General features: G+C 40.8%; 1 protein-coding gene across 3 annotated transcripts; it reads left to right on the plus strand.

Moving 5' to 3' along the window:
- Positions 1–683: 683 nt before the first annotated feature.
- Positions 684–25,224, plus strand: YTHDC1 (YTH N6-methyladenosine RNA binding protein C1). 3 transcript variants are annotated; one of them, XM_069978234.1, is made up of 17 exons: positions 684–1,045; positions 3,951–4,052; positions 4,850–5,172; positions 5,485–5,848; positions 9,095–9,184; positions 9,638–9,691; positions 11,931–12,025; positions 12,864–12,972; positions 13,662–13,779; positions 14,676–14,760; positions 16,178–16,344; positions 20,786–20,868; positions 22,467–22,503; positions 22,584–22,623; positions 22,866–22,928; positions 23,180–23,314; positions 24,134–25,224. In XM_069978234.1, the coding sequence occupies exons 1-17, from the start codon at positions 1,015–1,017 to the stop codon at positions 24,341–24,343; spliced, it is 2,106 nt and encodes a 701-aa protein (XP_069834335.1). In that variant the 5' UTR covers positions 684–1,014; the 3' UTR covers positions 24,344–25,224. The 3 variants fall into 3 exon arrangements, with proteins under 3 accessions (XP_069834335.1, XP_069834336.1, XP_069834337.1); XM_069978235.1 differs by lacking the exon at positions 9,095–9,184 and having other exon boundaries at positions 685–1,045; XM_069978236.1 differs by lacking the exons at positions 9,095–9,184; positions 9,638–9,691 and having other exon boundaries at positions 685–1,045.
- Positions 25,225–25,623: the final 399 nt, after the last annotated feature.

The raw sequence follows: 25,623 nt of genomic DNA on the forward strand, positions 1-25,623 counted from the left end.
AATCCTGTCAAAAATTTCAGGTTTGGCAATGCTATCCAAACCCGAATGTTCAACTTTCGATTCCCGCAGATGAAGAGGATGGATGGTGCTGTAAGGAGTACAGGAGAATATGGATACAGCCATAGGCCATAGTCACGTTTTCCTGGCAGCGTCCATCTTATGCAGCTGCGGAAATCAAACGTGGAACATTTGGATAACATTGCAAAACCTGAACCTTTTGGGCAGGTTCCCTCAACACTAATGGCGGCTGAAGAAGATGGATGCCTGGGAAACATGGATACAGCCATAGGCACCTCTCTTTTGAATTGTCTCTCTTTTTGTTTGAACAACCTTCAGCCCTCCAGCTGTCGCAAAACTACAATTCCCATCATGCCTGGACAGCCAAAGCTTCGCTTTGGCTGTCCAGGCATAATGGGAATTGTAGTTTTGCGACAGCTGGAGAGCCGACTGTTCCCCATCCCTGGTCTATTATGTAGTTGCTATTGAAAGGACGTGTGGGAAGCAACATGATATTAGTCATCTTTGCTCTATAAGCCAGGCTCTCCACCAGACAAGGCTTTGGAGCTCCGCCATTGCGTCACGTACGCTTCCACATTACGTACGCTCCAACCTACTTTTCTATTTTCCACACGCCAGAAGGCGGGGCCTGATGACGTCACGCACGATAGCGTGTGCCCGGTGCATGCTGGGAGGTGGGTGTTGTTGTCGCAGGAGGCTGTAGTTCTGCGCCGCCATTTTGTGCGTAGAAAGGGGTTGAGGAGAAGAAAGAAGAGCCGGCTGTGCTGTGAAGGGCGGCGGGCTCCGCTGGACAGCGACACTCGGACGCCGCTTTACCTCCCGTTAACCTAGGACGGGCTGCTCCCCCGCGGGATTTGCTTCGCCACGGCAGGAGAGCGGGGCGCCCGGCGGGGCGGGGGGGACACTGTGACATCCGCCAGCGGCCAAGACTCCAAAGAGGCCCATCACCGGGGCAGGCGGAGGAGAGGGAGGACGAGGAGGAGAAGGCCCGGGAGAATGGAGGCGGAGAGAGGAGAGACAAGTAAAGGTGAGCGGGTAATGGGGGGCCCTCATCTCAAGGCTGCGGTGTGATGAGGTGTGAACAGGGGCTTATATAACGCGTCCTGTGCATATACAGCTGTGTGAGGGGCGGGTGTGGATATCACAGCCTTCGTGATGGTCCTGGCGGGGATCAGACATAACACTGCGTCCTGAAGTTCCAGTACTTCTCAGCTGCTGTATGTCCTGTAGGAAGCTGTGTTTTTTCCCCCAGTATGACACAGTGCTCTCTGCTGCCACCTCTGTCCGTGTCAGGAACTGCCCAGAGCAGAGGATTTGTTGCTGCTCTGGACAGTTCCTGACATGGACAGATGTGGCAGCAGAGAGCACTATGACAGACTGGAAAGAATACACCACTTCCTGTAGGACATACAGCTGCTGATAAGTACTGGAAGATGAGAGGTTTTTAAATCTGCCACCAGTTGATTTGAAAGAAAAACCTCTTTGTTGCAGTTCCCCTTTAAATTATTCATGAATGTTCACTATGTTGTATTCCCCCCGCATGTATGTGATTAGGCATTGTTAATATACCGTATACATGAAAGGTATTCATGGGTAACTGTATGCATATTTTTATATTGTATAACCGTATAGCTGTATGGTTTTATAAATGATTACATAATCATGCAATACTTACCTACCTTGTGCCAGTGCCGCTCTCATGAGCCCAGATGCCAGTGCTCAGCACATCCAGGATCTGGGTCAGTGTTGCTTTGTTCTCTGTGTTGGAATTGGGGCAGCGATAAGGGTAAGTATTAGAGATGAGCGAACCTGGAGCATGCTCGAGTCTATCCGAACCCGAACGTTCAGCATTTGATTAGCGGTGGCTGCTGAAGTTGGATAAAGCCCTAAGGCTATTTGGAAAACATGGATATAGTCATTGGCTGTATCCATGTTTTCCAGACAACCTTAGAGCTTTATCCAAGTTCAGCAGCCCCCGCTAATCAAATGCCGAACGTTCGGGTTCGGATCGACTCTAACCCGAACCTGGTTCACTCATCTCTAGTAAGTATCCCTATATTTTATATTTGTGGTATGAGCAACCTTTGGGCTAGCCATATACATTAAAGGTTTTTTTTTATAAATCCCCCAAAGTTAGAGGCAGTGAGTTTTTTTTTTGCCAAAGTGCCAGGGAGAAAAATGTTTACTTACCTTCCTGGCTCCAGCGCTGGTGGCCACATACCGCCTCTCCAGTCCCCCGCCTGTTTCTGGTTAGAGAGCAGACCTGAAACATGACGTTCCAGGCCTGCTCAGCCAGTAACCCGCACAGTGCCGTGGCCATTGATTGGCTGAGCGGTCGGCCACTTCACACACTACGGGGAGCGGCTCAAGCTAGCAGGACATTGGGAAGCGCAGAGAGGTATGTATTTTTTGTATTATTAGTTATGTATTTTTTTTTTTTTTACATTCATAAGCAGCACAATACTATTATACATAACTATGCGAGACTGAGGATTTAGGTCAGGACCTAAGGACGTGATCAGTTCATGATTATTGTCTTTATTACACAGAGCGATTATCACTCCGTGTATTACAGCCCAAACAGTGTTTTCTAACCGTAAAAATGGAGAAGGAAAAACAAAACAAAGAACATACCTTATGCAGTAGTGTCCCGCTCCAGCTCCTTCCTCTGTCTTCCAACTCTGTGAGGGCATGAGTGACGTTGCTCGTGTGCCGCAATCCTGGGGGTAGAGGGTGAGGGCGGCCCCTTGTGCACAGAGGGATAATGATCCCGGCCCTGTCAAACACTGCACTTCATTTAAAGAGGATGTACCACCCGGCCTACCTCCGGTTACGGGGCATAGGACGGCGCCGTACAGGGAAACTGGGCCGCAGCCTGAAAAACGGACCACGGCGCGGTTCGATCGGTCGGTTCAGCTTAAAGAGGATGTACCTGGTGGTATTTGCTCCTGATTAGGAGTCTGTACAGTTAAAGGGCCAGCCTCCGCCCCTGATATCCGCAGCTAACCAGAATTCCAGGTGCCCAATAGAACCCTATTTGTCAGGAAATCTCTCCATCTATCTAAGAAGTCCACATTGCTGACATGTGCAAGGGGTTAACTTGGATTCCTCTTGAAAGTGGAATTCCAGTGATTTTAAATTTTTCATGTGTTGCTGGTGGCATGGTAATAAAATATATTTACTCACCTGACTGTCCCCCTGCAACTTCTATTCCTGTGATTTCAGTTCCCCCAGGTCGCTGCCAATTGCCATCTCTAAACGAGATCTTCTAATGCTGCGTTTACACGGAGCGATAATTCATCCAATGGAATGATTAACGTTTAGACAGAACAATATATTATTTAGAAAAATCGTTTTTAAGTTTCACATAGGGTGAATCGGTGAAAGACTGTTTAGACGGAGCGATCTGCGAATTTTTAGCCAACAATGATTTGAGAACATGTTAGGATCACGATGAACGATTTCTCGCTCGTTACTTGATCGTTCGCTGAACATCACAATGGGGGCGGATGAGCGCACTGCCAGTGCTCAGAATTTCACCTGCCTCAGCACCTCAATGTAAGGTATAGGGCGCCTCCACTCTCCACTCAAAGAATTGACATGTGATTCCTCAGTGTGAACTGACCCTAAGGGTTGACAATTTGGACCAAATTCACAGTAAGAATAATACAGTTGTTGGTCCTGGCCTGACAAAGTGGAATCACTTGAACAGGGAGCATGACTGTGCCTGTATTATGCTCATGTGAATCCAACCTTACATACTGAATCTGTAACACAAGTTATTAAGAAAAAAAATATTCCTGCACACACCACGATAGTTTCTCTGTATGTTTGGAGGCATACTGTACGTGATTATATTAATGTTAGGGGTGGCTTTTTTGACCTTTCTATGCTACTGTAGCTCTGACATGTTTCCCCTCCTTCCCTCTTAGATGGTGAAGTTAATGTTTTGGATGACATTTTAACTGAAGCTCCGGATCAAGATGATGAATTGTATAATCCCGAAAGTGAGCAGGATGTGAATGAGAAAAAAGGTAAAGCATTGTGTTCTGTGTACTACAGGAATCTTCTGATATTGGCTTCTGCATTGCAGAAAAGCCATATTCAGAGTTTAAAAAAAAAAAAAAAAAAACTTCTGACATGCCTTAGCAAAAGTTTAGAGGTTTGTGTTGGTCAGGGTCTGTGGTGTTAAGACCTCCACTAATGATTTGATATACCTGGGAGAAGCACTTCACTTCCAGGCTCACCACAATGTCATCACTGTATGAGATGGTCTCCATAGACTTACCATCAGGCCCCAACTTCTGCAGCAATCCAGGGAGAGAAGAGCTTAGTCGACAGCCTCACCTGGCTATATTAAACTCCATCAAACGGCATCATTGTCTCCTAGCAGCAGCTTTCCTATAGCAGTGCTCAAGTCATTGTAAATGTCAATGTAAGAAACATCTAACAGCTGCCTCCACCCATAACCAAATCTGTATTTATGCACATGTATTTTAACTCCACAGTGATTTTGTGTTTTTTTTTTTTTTGTGTGCATTTACAGTTTGTACAGTTATTATTTGAGAATTAACTTGCATCTATAAGTTCCCAGCATAGACATCTTCTCGACTGTGCTGTTTCTGATCAATTCCCCTTTTATGTTCATTTGGAAGATACAAGTTTATAGTTATCCTGTAACTGTGCTGACTTTCTCAATCAACAGAAAAGTCTGCTATCTATGGTTTTCCATATCATTCTGGTAGTTTTGTTTTTGTTTGTCTGGTGATAAGTTTCTACAATGTAATTTTTAATTAACTTAATGTTGTTTTCTCTTTACTTGTATCTGAAGGGTCAAAAAGAAAAAGTGATAGAGTTGAAATGAATGAACCAAAGAGACAGAAGCAGTCTTCTCATTTAGCAAGACCTCCACCCCAAAGGCTGTCTGGAAGTGCAAAAAGGGTCGTCAACTCCAAAGGCAAGCAGGTGTCAGATTATAAAAATGATGATTTCCAGAGACACGACAGAAGCAGAAGGCCAGATGGTGATAGAAGAATTCATTCATCCAGCAGTACCTCCAGGGATGGTTTTAAAGGACCACAGGATAAAATGAGCTCAAGAAAAAGGGAAACAGAAAGAAGACCCAAATCAACTACCCCAGATGTGGCTTCAGAGGTATCTGCATAATTTAGTAAACTTGTCTCCTCTTTCTGATATCTCCGCTCCTTCCCTCTCATCATTGACAGCTCACTGTAATTGACAGTGCTGTAAAAGCAGTGTCCTGGGAGACCTCTCTATACATCTGCATTAGCTATATATTAGACAAAAAGTGCAGAACTCCCAATTCTGTCAATAGGGAAATATTAAAGGGACCTCCTTTCTGAGAGGGGGGGTTATGCCTGTACTTGTGAATGTACCCTTAGTATCAAACACATCTAGGAAAAAGGTAATTCTCTTTGATCACATTTTCCATCCTTTGCCTGTTAGAAACTACGGAATGACTCAAGCCGAAGGCCAAGCAGGTCCAGTCGCTCCTCTGATGGCAACTCTGATGATTATGGGTCAGACAGGGATAGTGGCAGTGGTAGTGAATCATCTGATGAAGATCAAGTCAACAACAGTGAGAATGAAGAAGGCATGGAGGAAGATGAGGATGGAGAGGAAGAAGAAGCGGAAGAGGAGGAGGGTGAGGAGGAAGAAGAAGAGGAGTATGACCAAGAAGAGCACGAACGAGATCAGCGAGGGGCAAATGATTATGATACTCGCAGTGAAGCTAGTGACTCAGAATCTGATTCTGCTTCTTTTTCTGATGGGGACTCGATTCGTTCTGGTTCTGGCTCAGACATTTCAGGTAATCTTTCTTTTGATGTGGCATTTCTCTAATTGTTTTGATTTTCAGATGAGATTTGACCAGTCTTTTAATCCATTAGTAAACCTGATGTCAGATGTATTCCCATACTTTAAGCAATAAAAAAAGTATGTCATCATTTTTGATGGGCACCCCTCTATAGCCATTATTGACAGGCAGGAAGGGTCAAAGCAGTGTATTATATCACAAGTGTTCATTTAGTTAGTGTTAGACACAGCAATTTTTATAATGGGGATGGGTAGTCTAACATTTTAAACAAACTTTTGAAAAGCACACGGGGCAAATATGGGATTCGCTAACACTTGCCTCAGTTCTAGAGACATATTGGGCGTCCGATAAACTGATAATGATGAAGTCTAATGTTACTAGTCTGTAGGGTTGTATAAGGATAAGTTAGGGAGTGTCTGAAACCTTTGAGATTGCAAGGATGATGGCTAAGGGGTGACATAAATGTAAAGTATGTCCTCTAGTCTTATGTGACTCAAAGTCTGCTGTTTGGTAACTTTATTACAGCAGGTCTGCTTTTTTTTTTTTTTTTTTTTTTAAATGCCTTCCGACTTGTTTTTTTATGTTTTTCATTATAAATTTGCTCAGCATTGGGGAAACAATAACCCATCTCCCCCACCACTGGCCATTCTCCCAGAGCCGGTCCCGTTGCACAGCACTACTTTTGCTTGGGGTCACAATGACCCTAAATACAAAGAGGGCCGAGCAATGGGGACAGCATTGCAGGGATAGAAGAGAAGCAAAGTATAGGGTATTTGTGTCTTCCCCCTACGCTGAACACGTTCTTGAAAAATAATGCAATTTGGAATAGCCTTTTAATATTGGCTTATATAATGACAAAAACTCCACCTTTGAGAGGGGAAGATTTTGCCTTTTGCAGACAAAATACATTGTCCTTTCAGCTGTTTAATTATCAAATTTTTATTGTTTTATTTGTTATAGCTTCAAAATGTATTATGTCAAGATACCAAATTTTTTCAAGGCTTTAAAGTTAAATATTTATGACCTAAAACAAGCTTCAAGTGAATTTACCATTAGGATTACTGTGGGTGACGTGGTCCTTTTTTTCACAACACTACCTGGTTTCCTTACTCAGCGCGGTTTTTTCTCTTGTGCACCAGCTCTATGCATTGTAGGCAGGCCTGGCGCCCACAGTGTGACGATCTCCCCTCCCCATGGTGATGTGCCTCTATTAGAATAAAGCAAGGCCACTGAGGGGAGGGGTTATCGTCACCATGGAGGCATCAGGCCCGCCTCCAGTGCATAGAGCTGGCGCACAAGAAGGTGACACCAAGTGAGGACACCAGGCGGCCTTTTAAAAAATGGACCATGACGCTGGGGTCCTGTATACAGTGTATTGCTATACACACATACCTACCCATATGCCTACTGAGCAGATTAAACATTTTGGACCATGTAAACTGCCCATAGCAACCTTTTACAGCTCAGCTCTGGTAAAATGAAAGGTGAGCTGTGATTGGTTGCTGGGGGCAGTTTAAATGAGTTTGTTTTGCAAAACTCTGGACCTTTTGTCTTCATGACATCTCTGCAGATCAGCTGTTTAAAGAGGCTGTGTGCTTGGAGGGAAGGGGAAAGCAGTGTTCTCTTTGACTTTGGTCCTGCTACACAGTTTATGGTAGCTTTGCTTGGCATTGCAGCCTTGTCCCATTCCCTCCCTTGGTTGAACTTGATGGACATGTGTCTTTTTTTCAACCGTACTAACTATGTAACTCTTACAGTGAATACATTTGAAGTGTACCACGCCTCTTCATAGGTTGTCTGGTATTGCAGCTCAGCTCTGTCGGCCACTTTCATGTGTCTTTATGTGTCGGCCAAAACCAGGAATGGGTCCAAAACACAGAGTAGGTGTATACCTATTCATTAGTTTTCACAATTTTTCACCTGGTTTTGGATTACAATATTGATATAATATACTGCTCATGAAAATGGCCGAATGAGGTGCACTACAATACCCCACACAATCTGTGGTATGGCACTGTATTTTACAGAAAACCATGGTTTTCATGCACTGGATAGTGATTTGAATGTAAAACTACATATTGGCATTTGCCCTGTGATTCCTATTTAACTGTTCTATCCTTCCAATGTTTAGTGCATTGCCTGAAAAGTGATGGGTGTTTTACAGTTTCAAAGAACACTGAAAGGAGAACTTCTGTGTCTTTCCCAGTCTCCTTTGCTCTACCTGAGGTGTAACACAACACAGAAAGGCAGCTTCATCAGTTTGGGACACAAACTTATTGGCCCATAACAAGCAGTCACTGCTCAGCTTTTATTTTACCAGCCCAATCTGAGAAAAGAACGTTGAGCTGCGATTGGTTACTATGGGCACGTAAGACAGGTTCTTGTCACAGATCGATTACTTTTTCCTTGGCTTTTCAGGAGGCAGTTTTATCAAAGGGGTCGTCCAGGCTTATAAAAACATGGCCGCTTTCTTCTAGAAACAGCAAGACTCTTGACTCCAGTTTGGGTGTGGTTCTGCAGCTCTGTTCCATGGAAATGAATCAAGTTTCATTTCAAAAGAGTTGTGCTGTTTCTGGAAGAAACCGGCCATCATTTTCTAAGGCTGGATAACCTCTTTCATTTTGTTTCAGATAAATTTGCCCAAGTGGGCAACTGGTTTACTCAGAGCACCATCCAAGTTCCAGTTGATATATTACAATAGGCCGTTGAATAAGCTGTGTGTGAGGATAGAGACTGGCTTGAGTTGGGGATTTGTGGCTCAGCAGTGTTGGTAATCTGTGCATTGGTCACAATTCTTGTAATATATATAGGATATACTACAGAAATGCAATACCAGTGTAGAATACAGACACAGTAAGGGGTGATAATTCCCTAGAAAACCCAGTGTTGGCTATGTAGATTCTCTAGAAAACTTTTTGATGCTTTTTTTTTGGTTCCCATTTAAAGGCCGTTTTGAGAGCTGGAGATTATATTGGCAGTGTAACCATGGTCCCTGTTTTACCCATGTTTAATGCAAGTTGAGCCGGTCAGGGCTTCCTGATCTTCTGATTTGTGCACCATCCTATCTTGGCATGCTGTTTAGTCTCTTATAGTCATAAGGATAGACTATACTAAATAATAAAATCAGTGGCTCTTATGTAGCAGACCTCTAGTTTAGATTGGATCCCTGTAAGTTTAGAGCTTGGCTGTTGGTGCCCGTAGACCCCTGCCATGCTTACATTATCTTTTCACATTTTCTAGATCAGAAAAAGAAGGAAAGGAAAAGGGCTAGAGGTATTTCTCCAATTGTGTTTGATAGAAGTGGAAGTTCTGCATCAGACTCTTATGCAGGTATTATTTCTTTCTCAGATCATTTTTCGGATTTCTTCCACAATACTTTGTTACTGAGGGAAAATAGTAAAGCATGGGAATCTTGAGTGGGAAGGCGAGTGGGGTTGTAGGTGACCTGTCGTCATTTTGTGAAGCATGGGAAGTTGTGCTTCCCTTTTGTATTTTGTTGTATGTCTATGGTATTCAGATGAAATTCACTTAATTGAAGTATACTAACGGGACCAGAAAAACAAACAAAACTCCTTTAACCCAATGAGTAAATTATTTTGCGTCAAAGTTTCCGCTTCTGTGCCGTTTTCCTGCACCAGATCTGCTCAGACGTGTTTTCTTTATTGATTTTGCACGAAAAAAAAAACAATTATACATTTTTGTAGCATTTGAAAACAGCTGTTTTGAAAATGTATTTTTTGTCTGAAGGCGCAATCTGAATACATGTACTTTGACTAAATACAGGTTCAGAAAAGAAGCATGAAAAATTGTCCTCTTCTGTTCGCGATGTTCGAAAAGGTATCCTTTAATTTTTTTCTTCTACTCTTTCCCCCCTCAAAGGCTTGTCAATGTTATACTAAGTGGAAAATTTATCTCAAGTGTTGCATTTTAAAAGGAAGCAGACAGCACAGATGGGCATATATGTGTTTCCAGTAGCCTGTCACACCAGCATTGCATACATATTTTTAGCGCTGCTGTGAGATCTGGCTTGATGGTTAAATACAAACGTTATTTTAAGCTGACACTGTCACAGAGCAAGCAGCCACATTTTTTTTTTCTTTATTGACCCTTTGGCAGCAGAAAAGATGTATAATCGCCCCTTAAGTTACAATGGCCTCGGGTTACAATATTAATGTACAGTAGTCTGTCTTGGGACATTGTAACTTGAGACAGCTTTTAATCTACAATGCCATATACAGTCCAGATCTGTGAGGTGTAAATGGCTGGAATTTCTTACCAGTCACATGGACATTTCACTAGTAAAACACATGGATTATTAACATACACACAGCGGTTGGCTGTATAGTAGTTCTTTCCTCAGTACTGTACAGATGCACCAGGATGAAATGCTCTTTTGAATCCCAGGGGAAGGCAACTCTTTCACAGTTTGCTGTGTGTACTGTACAGAACCTGCAGGAAACTCCTGTCCAAAGTCATTTAGTTTCCAATAGCAGTTTCTGACTTAATCTTGCTTTAACTGTTAGTTTTCTGCTTATTTTTCCTAAAGGCCCTATTACACGAAACGATTATCAGCCGATATCGGCCATTACAGCCAATAATCATCTTGTGTAATAGAAGACAGATCAGTGAACATGAACGATGTCGGCTGATCGTTGTCTTTCAACGTGTTGAAAGATAAACGACCAAGATAGCAATGATCTGCTGCCGTCGCCCCGTGGAATAGGAGCAGCGGCAGCAGAATGCTGCTATGCTCTGTGGGCTGCCAGGATGATCTGCCTGTCATCCGGGCAGCCCCCTTGGCTCTTACCCGCTCGCTATCAACGCGTCTAATAGCGCCAGCAGCGAGTGGGGAACAAGGAGCAAGCGATTGCTGACAGTGGCTTTTAAGTGTCCTTTTACACAGTCCGATTCAGCAAGCAGGTAGGCGCACTGCCAATACTTGGCCTGTGTAAAAGGATCAGCCTAGAAAGGAGAAATCTCTGGTTGGCATCTTTTGTGCAGCCATTTAAATCATTTCTAGTCAGCTGCACATTTTCTTGTGTAGCCAGCTATGATTTAATAGGCCACATGATTGATTCAGACTTGTAAGGGTTCTGCAGACGAACACCAATCTTGTGTCGGGCCATGTATAAGAGCTTCAAAGTTTCGTAGTTTTTCTTCTTTTGGGTTGATGATTTTGAGTATTTGGAACCAATTACTAGTTTTCGCTAGAGTTATGGTCTGAAGTTTCTAAGTGAACTATGGTGACTTGAGCAACCACTGTACCAGCGTAAAATAAAACACAGACTGCAGGTCCACTCCTATGTAGCATTGACTGGAGAGGGATTCAATAAAGTTTAGGTTTCTGCATTGTGTATGATAGTGCTGTAATAGTTGCTTGTTTATGAAATCATATGCTTTGTCAGAGTCCCTTACTCACACCATCATGGCCTGCATGTAAGTGACAACCGTTCAGGTTCATCCATACTCAATCGATATTTGACTCCTGGTGGATGCAGAAGTTGAAAGGAATCCCAATGGAGTCCTGTAAAACATAGATATAGCCATAGGTTATGTCCATTTTTTTTCTTGACAGCCCTAGGACAGTATCCAACTTCTCCAGCCACCGAGAGTTAAATGTTCAGCATTTGGTAAATTTGCTAATTTAGCAAATTGGATTAGATTTAGTAGTTAGGGGATTCATAGACTGTACATTATAGAAAGAGACTTTATTTACCAATTTATTTATGATGGCTTTTACTATCCTTTTGATAAGCAGTCAATAAAATGACACACAGTGGTATTCCTTACGGTCACAGTAAGTGTAAGCTGCCTGCAGTTTAACCTTACTGCATATAGGTCTTGTCTTAGATGCCCATAAATCTGTATTTCCCAGAATTTAAAAATGTATTGATTTTTTTCTTACATTTGCGTAATATGAGCACACTTGGTTCAGAAGTTTTAGGTTTTGCCTAGTATAGGTCCTAAGGGGGCAGACATGAAGAATTCTTGTTTCTTGTACTGTCCCCTTGAGCCCTGCAATAGGCATAAATATGACCTGGCGTCCATTTCACTTTTGTTTTTTTGTTTTTTCCAGAGCGAATAAATAAAATTAGGTACATTCTTCAGGATGCCAGATTTTTCCTCATTAAAAGCAACAATCATGAAAATGTCTCATTGGCTAAAGCAAAGGTAAATTGTATTTCTATATATAAAATTGTTTTTATGAAAATAGAATTGTTTGCAGCAAATCTTTGCTGCTTTGTAGTTTCGGTTAAGTTGTGCAGTGCCTATATAACTGCACTGGGTCACCACTTCTGAGAAGTAGATTTGTAATGGGCTCTTCTGTACAATCTGAATTTCGGCTGATGTCACATGTTGCTGTAATGCTGCACGGATCACTTTACAGCAGCCTCCTCTTAGCACAGACAGGGTAGGAAGTCTTTGCTTAGTGGACTTTCCTCAAGCAGTGTGCCAATCTATTAGTGTTTTATTTAGTTTTAGACCTAGTGGTGAGAATGAAAACTGCAAGTTCTCTGGATTGTTTTATAATATACACATTAAAATTAACAATTAGAATAATCTTAATAAAAAAAATCTTAAATATGGTAAACGCAACACTTGATTTACACAATAGGTCATCTTCTGATGACACTCCCTTTAAGCCGGTAATCGTTTAGTATCGGAAGGGGCATACAGCAGAACAGTGACCTGGGACAGAAATGTCTGATCTGCCCATAGCAACCAATTACAGCTCTGCTTTCATTTCTCAAAAAAAAAACAGAAGCTGCAGTAAAGGGAGGTGTTAAAACTCGCCTTTTTAAGTCCTCTTTTGCTTAAACACGACCAGTACAGTGGTCACTCACCATACATATTAACATAGCTGCTAGAGCTTTCACCAGACCAGCTTTGAGGTGTTCTTTTTCATTATTTTATGCTGCATGCTGCTAATTCTATTTGTTTTTTAAAGTCTGAAAATAGCTTTCCCATTACAATCTAACAGTTTATTACCTTTTGCCTTTAAATACAGGGTGTTTGGTCAACCTTGCCAGTCAATGAGAAAAAGCTGAATGCAGCATTCAGGTCTGCAAGGAGTGTCATTTTGGTGTTCTCTGTTCGAGAGAGTGGAAAATTTCAAGGTAAGCCTTAAGAGATGGTTGCTTAGTGTTCCAGGTTCATGCTTGTTTTTGAAAAGCCATTTTGTTATACTATAATGTGGCTGCAATTGGACAAACCGACTCTATGGGCTAGATATATCAATCTGTTGGGTTTTTCCACAGCACCCAATCAGAGCTCATGTTTCACTTTACTGATTAATTTGAGGAATTAAAGTTGTGATTGATTGCTGTAGGCAAATTAGATGGAGCAGCGGCTGACCTTATTACACACTGCCACTTTTTCATGATGCTCAGAGTTGGGGGGGAGGGAATGGTGTACTCTCCTGTAGTGATAAGCAAACCTGCCAAACGCGAAAGCTCTGGATTTGTCTCCCGGTGGCTGGAGATGTTGGATGCCAGGAAAACACGGATATGGTCTCTGGCTGTATCTCTGTTTTCTAGGACTCCCTATGGCTGTGTCCAACTTCTCCAGCCACGTGGAGTCAAATGCCTCATGTTTGGTCAATCCTAATTGTTCGTCAAGTTCGCTCATCACTAATCGCCTTTGGTTATTGGTGCCAGGCCTCTGAGATTTTTCCTTTTCTCCTTTAGTATGTGTTGAGACCAGTATTTTTTCAAAGTTGAACTCTGTATACTGTAAAGTATAAATGGCTTAAGTATATACGCTTATTCATTATATCATTACTACAATTTTTCTTAACTTTTCACAGGGTTTGCTCGGTTGTCGTCTGAATCTCACCATGGTGGATCACCAATACACTGGGTTCTACCTGCAGGAATGAATGCAAAAATGCTTGGCGGTGTTTTCAAGATAGACTGGATCTGCAGGTATGCTCAGAAGTATTTTATTTGTAAAGAGCAAATAGTAGAATTTAATTTTCTAAAATCACTTTCTGAATTTAAAAGTGTTTTCCTATAATGACTGCCATCACCTATCCATGACTGCTGGAACTCTACAATTACAACAATAGGGTGCCCAAATGTCTCTGAGTGGCACATCAGTTGAGGATGCATGCTGCTCCTCCACTTAAAGTCTATAGGATTACAATAGACTACAGAGTACGAAGTTTGGCTATCATGAGCAGTCCTATAGATATTGCATGGAGCGGCAGTGCACATGCTCATACAATGCTTCTTTTAGATAGTGACATTTGGATAACATATGCTTGTGATTGGTAAAGATCCAAGTGCTGGGACATCCACCAGTCAGACACATCACGTATACCGTGGGAGATAAGTTGCCATCATGGGAAAACCGCTTTAACCGTAGGTTATAACTTTCTACTTTCTGTATCTAGAGCATGGTATGAAATGATTGTTAGTTTCTAAATAGATCTTTTGATGGCTGGTCCAACATAATTAAAAATGCCTCTAAACTGAATTTATTCCTGGATCACCCCAAAGGCCCTGTAATTTGGAGAAACTATATTCTAGGATATCAGGTCACCTGGGCATATGGTAAGTCTCTCTTCGGACAAGATCTTTTTGGCATTTAAAACCGTACCATTCAAGTATTCACATTTTGAAGTAATGGAATTAGAGACTGAAGATAGGTTTGTTAGTGTTTTTGTGTGGCTTTTTTTTTTTGCTATTGTAAATGCTAAAATGTTAACTATGTAATTATTGAACTAAAACTTTGTTCTAGATGTGTTGTGATTTTTTATTTTAAACAGCATTAACTGATTTTTTTTTTTTTGCCATTGCATCACCATTTTATTAAATAGGAGGGAACTGCCATTTACAAAGTCTGCTCACTTGACCAACCCCTGGAATGAACACAAGCCAGTGAAGATTGGACGTGATGGTCAGGTTAGATAAGTCCTAGAATATTTCACTTTAGACCTTTTTTTATCTGATAACGAAATTTCTGTGAAACTAATTCAGTGCAAAAAAAAGAGCCCTCCTTTCACCGGATTGTCTTTTCCTCTTTTATTTATTTTTTGGAAGTTGACATACATGTCCATAGTCACATAGTAAGGTTAAAAAGACATGTTCATTAAGTGTATATTCACACGAACGGGCTCGCAGCGAGATTCTCGCTGCGAGCCCGGCAGGTCCTGGCAGTTCCCATACACTACATACTTGCTGCGGTCTAAACGACCGCAGCGAGTATGTAATTCTGCCGCCCTTAACCCCTTCTGCTCCCAGCCGGCTCCCCCGCTGTAAGCATACTTTACCTGTCCTTGCTGCACGGGTCCGGCGTCCTGCTCTCCCGTCCGGCCAATCAGTGGCTGTGGCTGGGCAACACACTAATTGGCCGGACGGGAGAGCAGGACGCTGGGACCCCGTGCAGCAAGGACAGGTAAAGTATGCTTACAGCAGGGGAGCCGGCCGGGAGCAGAAGGGGTTAAGGGTGGCAGAATTACATACTCGCTGCGGTCGTTTAGACCGCAGCAAGTATGTAGTGTATGGGAACTGCCAGGACCTGCCGGGCTCGCAGCGAGAATCTCGCTGCGAGCCCGGTCGTGTGAATATACCCTTAAGGAGAAGTTCGGGCAAAAGCATTTTTTAATATGTTATTAGTTAGGGAAAGTAAGACAAATTCCTAATATACATTAATTATGGGAAATGTACATTTACTGCTATTTCCCTTAATTTAGTAGATCACGGAGACTTCAAAATCGCAGAAATACGGTGACATCACGAACCGGGGTGTAATTCCAATGGAGTGTCCAGCAGGGGGCGCACTATATATAGAAGTCAATGAGTCCCATTGACTTCTATATATAGTGCGCCCCTGCTGGATACTCCATTGGAATTACACCCTGATTCGTCTATGGAACAGGTGAGTCTGCACACTGTACTACTCCCCCATCATCTATCTGCTCATAGGGGAGTAGTACCAGGGCTAGATATGTGTCTTTTTGTGACAGAAAAACTAAAAATTACAAAAACTAACAATGGAGATTAGGCTGATCATTTAAATAGCTGCTTCTACAAGTAGCAATGAACCAACTTGCAGTAAGTTCGGTCGAGGATGGAGGATCAGAAGGAACATGAAAAAGTATTATTTTAGTGTAGTAGGTGCTTGGAGCAAACTTCCAGCAGATGTTGCAGGTATATTCGAAGTAAATGAACCTTTCTGGGATAAACATACATCTCTCCTAAGATAAAGAGAATAATGGAAGGACAGGCTAGGTAGGCCATGTGGTCTTTTTCTGTCCAGTTTTCTAGGTTTATGTGTGTTTTTAGCTTTGCGTTTAATATGGCATCTGTCTGTTTCCAGGAAATTGAACCAGATTGTGGAACCCAGCTTTGCCTTTTGTTTCCAACGGATGAAACCATCGACTTGTATCAAGTCATTCACAAAATGAGGCACAAGAGAAGAATGCATTCTCAGCCCCGATCACGAGGTCGTCCCTCACGCCGAGAAGCAACACGAGAAGTGGGAAGGTTAGAAACGTTCTTTGGACTGATAGTAGGCACTTGTGCTGGAGTAACATGACGGACAACACAGCACACATGGCGGTGCCGGTGATGAAGAGCAAAAATCCTCACATCAAGCTGCATGGAAGAGTTTGTGGCTTCATTGAGGATTTCATTCTGGTCCCATTCCTCCTGCCCCACCCATTCTTCCCCCAACCTCATGTTGCATTTACGATTGCCAAGATCTTTCAGGGGAGGTTACCGCTAAAGCACGGAGAGCAGATTTTAGACTAGAATAGACTAGAGCCTTAAAATTCAGAGTAAACAAAGCAGCAGCCTCACCGAATCCTTAGGCAGAACCAAGTTTTAAGGAATTTTAAGTCTGCTTACTAAAAGAAAGTATGTTAATTTCTTGTTAAAAGCCTTTTCTTTCAGGTATAACCAAGGATATCCCCTATCAGATATGGGACTTTTATAATGGATCAATAATGGTGTTGCAGAAGATGCCACCTCCCTATGGGGGAGATAAAGCTTAAAAAAAATGTTGCTTTGTTTTCAAGAGGAGCCTTGTTGGGACTATTTCCATATGGCTTCACCATGAGGTGTTGTAGAAGCAGATTGCAAAATGTGATCTATAAATAATCCCACAGTGAATACATCTTGCTGAGTTCCTGAAACCGATTTAGGTTCTGTGGAAAGGGGAGCAAGTTGCACTTGGAGACCCGGCAACAAACCAGAAAGTGTGGCTGTTGCTGTGTCTGTACGTCCCTTCCAGATGCTGGCAGTACCTGTGGACTATAAATATTTAGTGGATCAACATGGTTATTTCTCACTGCTTTATGAACTTAACAACCTGTACCAGGAAAAAAGGGTGTAACATGGTTTCAGAATTGGAGAAGGCTTTCAAAGAACTGATGCTTAAAAAGCCCTTCAGCCAATCACTTTCCCCTATATAGGCTAATTGCATAACGATAAAGCTAACGGGTTTCTCCTAAGGACTGGATGTGTTGGTTTACTGTGGGTAATACGGTGGTAGGTAGAGAGCCAGCTCCACTTCCCCATTTCTTTCAACCTAAAAGGACACCACCGATTAGGTAGGAGGAAACCTGACAGCCCCTATTTAATTTCTTTTACTTTTTCTTTTTTTTTCTCCCCCCATTTTTGCTTTATATGGACTGAGCACAAAGAAGTTGTAAGCTGAGGTTACCATTACACTAAAGTGCACAAACATGTGATCTTTTTTTACTCCAATTTTGCAATGGACTGCAAAAATATATTAGAACAGCACCACTACACCACCTCAGGTCCGCCTTTGTATATGTGCGGCTTACAGCTTTAAAATCCTTAGTGGACTTCTGTATGAACTGTTGCTATATTTTATACCGGTCATAAATGCACTCTACAAGAATGCGGTATGTTCCCTCTTTACACCAGCTTTTACTTTTATTTTTTTTGCTATCTTATTTTTGCTTTATGTGCAACTGCTGTGCTTCTTGCTCAGAATATGAAGTTTCACCTGGCAATTTAGTAAGGGTTTCATTTAAAGTGTTAAACAAAATAAGGTGTTGGTCACTGTTCATGGTCGCTTGTCTGAGCAGTTTATGAATGTTTTAGAAAGTTTTTAGCTTAATTTGTGTTCATGTTCAACTATGTGTAGCCATTCGGTGTTTTTCTGAACTGCCTATTTAGTAGGTGAGGATTTGGGCTCATACAGTAATTCTGAAATGATTCTCTTCACTATTAATCTATTCATGAAATATGTACTTCAGCGGGACACTTGGTTGTAGGTTAGCCTAGTGTACGTTCAGTAAAATTTCTAATAACACATACCCACCAAACTTAGCAAATATTACAGGTGACAAGCAAGTCCACCTAAAAGACATTATAGTTAAGAATTTACATTTTTATTTTTTACTAGCGTTCCCTTTCTACACCCGTTGAGCTGATGTTGCCGTAGATCCTGATGATTACTTTCTTCATTGCAAAGTTTTCTATTTTTTACTTTAAAAAGGTCTAGAATCTACAGTATTGTGCAGGGTAAGGCATAGGCCAATGTATGGACTTAAAAGCACACCAGTCATTAAAGACTACCTGTCACTAAAAATAGTCATGTCAAAGGTTATTGGTTACATTGACTCTCTGCTGAGACCTGATCTGGTTAGAATATATAGCTGTGGAGGCCACTCATCCCTGCTATAGTTTCTCAATGGAAGAAAAATATTGACTGAATGAGCAGCCGGCCATTGAGTGGATTATACTGCTGATCTAATACTGATCAGAGCAGCGAGTCAATGCAATCAATAACTTTTGGCATGTTAAAAGTAAAAAAAACAAAAACAAAAAAAAAAGGGGTTATCCAGCCATAGAAAAACATCTTTTATTTTTTTATTTTTAGTGACCAGTATGCTTTAGACTATGTTCACACACAGTCTTAATGACAACCCTTTTTATTGGACGTCTGTCATTTAATTGCAATTATTGTCCGTTATCTTCCATTAAATTACATCCGTCCAATAAAAATGGCCTAAAAGGAGTTATCTAGCATTAGAATGGTCTTACCGGACCGTGGAGCAAACGACTAACTGCATTGAAACGCCGCCGAGTATGAAGCTAAGAGACATGCCTTTATCCTCGGCGTCTCCTGCACAATAGGGTGTTAGGGTTTGGGTTAGATTAGTCTAACCTGCTGATAATTGCCCTCTTAAGAAGACTTTTCAACTCTTCTGATACATCTGTTTTACCAAGTACTTCTATTCCTCCTAAAATAGTTGTGCAGCATTGTTTCTTGGCTGCATTTTTCTGTGGCTTTTACTTCTCTTCACATTCACAAGAGGAATATCAAAGCATTTATTCATACAAAAGAGATGTCCTTGCATGGACTGTCACTATCAGACTTTGTAAGGGAACGCAGTTCACCTCTGTATGTTAAAGGAGTAAAAAGCCACAGCATTTCTACAAGAGACTGAGCAAAGGAACAGTATTGTCTGGAGCAGGCAGGTAAAGTTGTGGTCAGTTTTAGTTTTCATTTTTTTAACTTAAAAATGTCATGATTTTGCTGGTATTTTGGTCATTTACCTGCAAAACCAAGTTGCCATTAAATCAGTTTGAAAAACATGATTTCTAGAGTCCATCCGAACCCGAACTTTCGACATTTGATTAGCGGTGGCTGCTGAACTTGGATAAAGCCCTAAGGCTATGTGGAAAACAAGGATATAGTCATTGGCTGTATCCATGTTTTCCAGACAACCTTAGAGCTTTATCCAACTTCAGCAGCCCCAGCTAATCAAATACCGAACGTTCGGGTTCGGATCGACTCGAACCCGGTTTGCTCATCTCTAATTTCACAAATTCATGCTGCACCAGGCTGGCTTCACAATGCATTTTTGCTTTCTGTTTAATGGCTCCGTTTTTAAATGGTTAGTTTTAACGCACAGAAGAACCGGGTTTTTTTGTGTACACTAAAGAAAAAAAAAACACCAATCCATTTCAATCTATTTTTTTGTTTTAAATGTAAGTCAAAAGAACACCGATCCTAATGGGTGGCTCACAAATGCATCCGTTTTTTACATCCTTTTTTTTTTATTTTTTATTATGAATATACGGGAAATGGATATTTGTTAAACGGACAGGAAAAACACAGCGTGAACCCAGCCTTACAGACACAGCATGTTTACCCAGCCAGCCCATTTTTACTAGGTCACCAGCTGTTCTTGCCAGAGCGGAGGAAACACAGCGACCTCTAGCCTACACAGTGCAGTAAGAGGGACATTTTGCAGATACACATTGCTGTGCATAATAGAGTCAGTATTGAGGACATAAAGAAATCTTTGGTTGGAAGTGGTTTACCAAGGCCTTTCCTCAGACATTCTTAGCCTAAGCACCATGGGGGAGATTTATTAACGGGTGTAAATTATACACTGGTGTAAACTGCCCATAGCAACCAGTTACAGCTCCGCTTTCATTTCCGGTAAAATGAAGGATGAGATGTGATTGATTTCTGCGAGTAGTTTACACCAATGTATACATTACACCCTTTGATAAATCTTTGCCTCAGTGTTATATTTGTCTACCCATGCACTTAAGGTAAATCACGGGAAAGTCAGTCGGCCTAAAAATGAAGATCAAGACAATGTCAAAAGTTTCTTCCAAAGTTCTGCTCATGTTGATAATTATATTATGCCTGTATTTTGTGATAAGCCTACGGACACTAGTTAGAAGTTCACATTATTTTTTATATATGAGCACCTTGTTCTCTGCTTGGGCATATGATTGTAGGGGGATTCTCTGTAGTTGTGAGAGCATGAAGCGCAGTGGTATTGGTTATCTGCTGTAGCCTGTCTTTGACTGTACAATGTCAGGCCCTTTTTTTGGCTTAATGATGTTACTTCAGACTGGATTTTACCAGGTATGTACTTTAAAAGAAGTTTCACCTACTTTTCTGTTTAATTCTTCAATTTAATTTATGTAGGCGTCGGCCAGAAGATTATGATATTCATAACAACAGAAAGAAACCAAGAATTGACTATCCCCCAGAGTTTCACCAGCGACCAGGTTAATATGTTTTGTTATTTAAAAGGATTGAAGTGTGGCTGTCACAAAAATAAAACTTTACCTGTCAGTTTTTATCAGTCAGGGTTTTACATGTTCTGACCTTGACCGATCAGTAGAATAAGCAGGGAGAGGACCGCATTGAGCGTGACTTCTTCCAGATTGTTCTCCCAATCAGTCTCAATCTAAACACTCAGACCCCAACCAATTAAAACTTTCTCTCTCACATGTGAAAAGTTTTCTTTTGTGACAGTGCCTCTTTAAACTCCAGACAGCCTCTTTTTATTAGCTAAAAAAAACCCCACAAAATTAGTGGATATGCAAACAGGTTTCTAAGCCCCAGACTCCAGAAGTTTGTCTGTCCCTGTATTACTTCTGGATTAGGGTCATCAATATCTACGTTCACTTTTTAGTTGCACTTTAGAACTTAAATGTGTTTGCCATCAATAGAATGTGTGTGTATGTATGTATGTGTGTGTGTGTGTAATATATATATATATATATATATATATATATATATATATATATATATATATATATATATATATATATATATATATATATATATATATATATATATATATATATATATACATACATACATACACACACACACACACACACACACACACACACACACACACACATATATATAATGTGTGTGTATGTATATATAATATATATATATATATATATATATATATATATTATTTGTGTGTGTATTATATATGTATTATATGTATGTATGTACAGCGGTTGGCACTACCACATTGTTCACAAGGGAACCGTGGAAAAAATGCAGAGAGTGGAATATAGTATAATCTTGGTGGTGCTCACTATAAACAGAAAAAAAGAAAAGAAAGAAAAATTGAAAAGAGGGCTTTCACCATTACAAAAAAAATTATTACACTGTATACTCTATAAATATTTAAAAATGAAAGGAAAATTGAAAAGAGGGCACTCACCATTAAAACTGTCGGCTTTATTTCATTTCTTAATCCTAAAAAATCATCCGTGCAGCTAGGAGCGGGGAATCCAGCACCAGCGTGATTGTGAGAGCACGACAGCTGTTTCACACATGGTCTGTAGAAGCACAAACTATGTGTGAAACAGCTGTCACGTCTCTCACAATGACACTGGTGCTAGAGTCCCCGCCCCTTGCTGCATGGATGATTTTTAGGATTAAGAAATGAAATCAAGCCGACAGTTTTAATGGTGAGTGCCCTCTTTTCAATTTTCCTTTCATTTTTAAATATTTATAGAGTATACAGTGTAATAATTTTTTTTGTGCTTTTCAGTTCTCTATTAACACATCAGAATGTATGAAGTAGGTCACTGTTGCCATTAATGGTTAACACAGCTAAAGCTGGTGACCAGTAAAGTAAGATGTCATTACAAAGGAAGAGGTGGACGTTATAAGACGTTATAAGACGTTCAAGACGTTATAAAGCTAAGACACATCTTATTGAATTCCACAAGCTTTTTGCCATTTAACTTCCAGATGCAGTGAATATGTATGAAGTATCATAATTTTGAATTTGGCCTAAATATTAAACGAGTAATGCTTAGTCTGACATCATGCTAAATTTCTGTGCACACAGGGTTTGTTAAGGATCCTCGCTTCCAAGAAGTGGATAGGTAAATAGATTTTTTTGATACACTTCTAAATTTCCTTTGGCAACTCCAGGTCCAATCTAATTCTTATTTCCTTTCCACAGACGATTTACAGGTGTTCGTAGAGACGTATTTTTAAATGGAGTAAGTATTCATCTTGGCTACTTTTTCACAGATTGGGGTAAACCTCTGCTACACATTGTCAGTGTAGACTGTGGTAGTGTTAATGTGTGTGTACCTGGAGCTATATCTAGAAATGTTACCTTCTAGTATTTCTTATTAGAGCACAACCTTGACTGTCCTGTCTGCAATTTTGTCATTTGTGTGAGTTTGCAGTGTAATTTACCTCCACTGATTGATTTTTTTTTTTCTTTCCACCCCCCCAGTCGTACAATGACTATGTGAGGGAGTTCCATAGTATGGGACCACCACCACCATGGCAGGGAATGGTTTGTATTCTTTTTTTTTTACATTTGAAGTGTTTGTTTCCTATGTTTTACAGATAGACTATTTATTTGTCCACAATAGTGGTAAATCTTAAACCTTGTGGCTTAATTTGTGGTTCTGAAACTTTTTCATTTTAATCATTTTTTTTTTTATTTTCGTTTCCATTTTTACAATTTCTTTTATTCTACATACATATATAGTGTTTCTATGTAGGATTATCAAATGTAATATTTTTCCCATATTCTCTCCTCAGCCTCCATATCCAGCAATGGAACAACCTCCCCATCACCCGTATTATCAGCATCATGCTCCCCCTCCTCAAGCACATCCACAGTTCTCAGGTCACCATCCAGTTCAGCATGATACACGTTATCGGGACAAGCGGGTTGTAAGTTATTGTCAATATATTTTCCGTCCTTATGGTTTTCTTAAACCACGTATGGGTTGTTAGACCCTCGATTTTGCATGGTAGCCCATCAGTGCCCTTCAGGATGCTGACAGGCTAACAAAGGGCAACACCCTTGTTTCTGTCCAACACTTTTGTGTGCTTGTGGTAGCTATTCACTTTGGTATTAAACAGGAAACTATCGGCAAGTTAGACAAATCAAAACTGCTGATAGCTTCCTATTGTGCATGGGATGCTGAGGATGAAGGTTTGTATTTTACCTTCATCCTCTGTGCTGTTTCAGTGTAGTTTAATTACCCCCTCTAGTAAAGCAGATTGGCCAGTCCATCCCACTTATTAGAAGGGACAGAACAGTAGCCCCCCTATGCTCCAAATTGCCTTACTAGACGCAGTATTAAACTACAAGCTGCACAGAAACAGTGCTGAGGATGAACATATTGTGTGTGATGAAGTATTTCCAGGATCAGTCTAGCCTAATCTCCACAACACCTGGTTACTATTGTTATGTTATAGACAAAATGGTAATGCATATCCAGTAGTTGTTAACTTAGTATCAATTTTACCTATATCTGCTCACCCCAGTTGGAGCCCAGCTATTGAAGCTGGTGTCAGAAAGTTATATAGATTTATTACCCTTTTATAGATTTATTACCTAAATTACCTTTCTTATGCTGCTGTATAGGAATAGCTATTGTGCCTAATGTGTTTGCCTTTACATACAAGGCATTCCCTACCATATATAGTTTGTTATGAAGAGTGTTATGAGCTGTGTTTTGAAGACTCATTCATTACTACTTGCAGCACGACTACGATATGAGAGTGGATGACTTCCTAAGACGTACGCAAGCAGTTAGTGGAAGAAGAAGCCGTCCCAGAGAGAGGGAGAGAGAACGTGAAAGAGAGAGACCAAGAGACACCAGGCGTGACAGAGGTCGTGACCGCGACAGGGATCGGGACAGAGAGCGCTTACGTGACAGAGACAGAGGAGATCGAGGGAGATACAGAAGATAAATTGTTGGCCGCTCGCATTGGTTATGTGCACATTGATGTTTGCTTTTGATTCTACTTGTCCTTCATGTGTTTACAAAAAGCAACATTTCTGTTCATGCAGTCTATTTAAAACAAGAGTCAGAATGACATGCTTCATTTTTTTTTACCCACTTGTGCACATACTGTAAACTGGAGAGCTGGTAAAATGGCTGATATGGTGCACTTTTGATATGTTATAGATGAGACTATAACAGTTTCTAGTTCTAACCATATGAAAGTGGAAGAGTAAATTACCTTCTACCTTTTTGATCCCCAGGGTTGCTTCCTAGGCAGTGAGATTTGCATGAAATTGGGCACCTATTCTCAAGGCTGAGTTTGAAGAACTACCACCTGTTGGTGTTTTTTTTTTCCCCTCCCCCCGTTACATGTAGCTGCAGTTTATTCTGTGAAAAAAAAAATAATAATGCTGCTATTGAGTATGCAATTTTTTGAAGGTTAGAATTTCTGTATGAACATGTTGTAAATGAGACGTTTCCCCACTCCGTCCAACTTGGCAATGAGGCAATGATGAAAGCAATATTTTTAAACATTTTGTGTTTAAAATATGTAATTTCTTCACTTTTTGATTTGCGCTCCACCTTTACATGTCTGAGTTTCAGACTCTTTAACAGGGAGTGAACATAACCTTGTGTGCTAGCTTAGTATGACTATGTTAGCTTATGTTATTATTTTGTATTAAATTGATTACCTGTAATTTAATTTGTTACTGCAGTGGTTTCTTAAGCCATTTGATAGCGGCCGTTCAGCTAATGTTTTCTGCTGCAATGTATCTTTTTGTGTAGTCTTATACCATAATTCTGTGCCATTTTTATAATAAAACCACTGTGGAAATATTATACAAATGTCTTCATCTCGGAGTCATAAGAAAAGCAGGTTTGTAATGGTGGTTACTCCAAACGTTCAGTAATTTTTGGTCTTTTGAGCATGTGAAATGTCCTTTTCATCTTTTACCAAAATTAGAGATGTGCAAAAGTATGTTCAGGTTCATCCAAACTCTCTGCATTTGATTACTTTTGGCTGACGTTAAATGCAGCCATAGGGAGTCGAGGAAAACTTGGGTACTGTCTATGGCTGTATCAGTGTTTTCCAGGCAGCTTTAGGTCTGTATCCAACTTCTTCAGCCACCAGTAATCGTATGCCAGAAGTTTGGGTTAGGACTAACATATTCGCTCATCTCTAAACACCATGGCCCAGATTTATCAAAGGGTGTAAAATATACACTGGTGTGAACTGCCCAAAGC

This window comes from Dendropsophus ebraccatus, chromosome 7 (genome assembly GCF_027789765.1).
Source record: "Dendropsophus ebraccatus isolate aDenEbr1 chromosome 7, aDenEbr1.pat, whole genome shotgun sequence".
NCBI lineage: Eukaryota > Metazoa > Chordata > Amphibia > Anura > Hylidae > Dendropsophus > Dendropsophus ebraccatus.

Coding starts and splice junctions, on each gene's coding strand:
- YTHDC1 (XM_069978234.1), top strand. CDS start 1,015: ATGGAGGCGGAGAGAGGAGAGACAAGTAAAG. Junction 13,780..14,675: donor AAGATAGACTGGATCTGCAG/GTATGCTCAGAA, acceptor TTTATTAAATAG/GAGGGAACTGCCATTTACAA. Junction 23,315..24,133: donor GTTATCGGGACAAGCGGGTT/GTAAGTTATTGT, acceptor TACTACTTGCAG/CACGACTACGATATGAGAGT.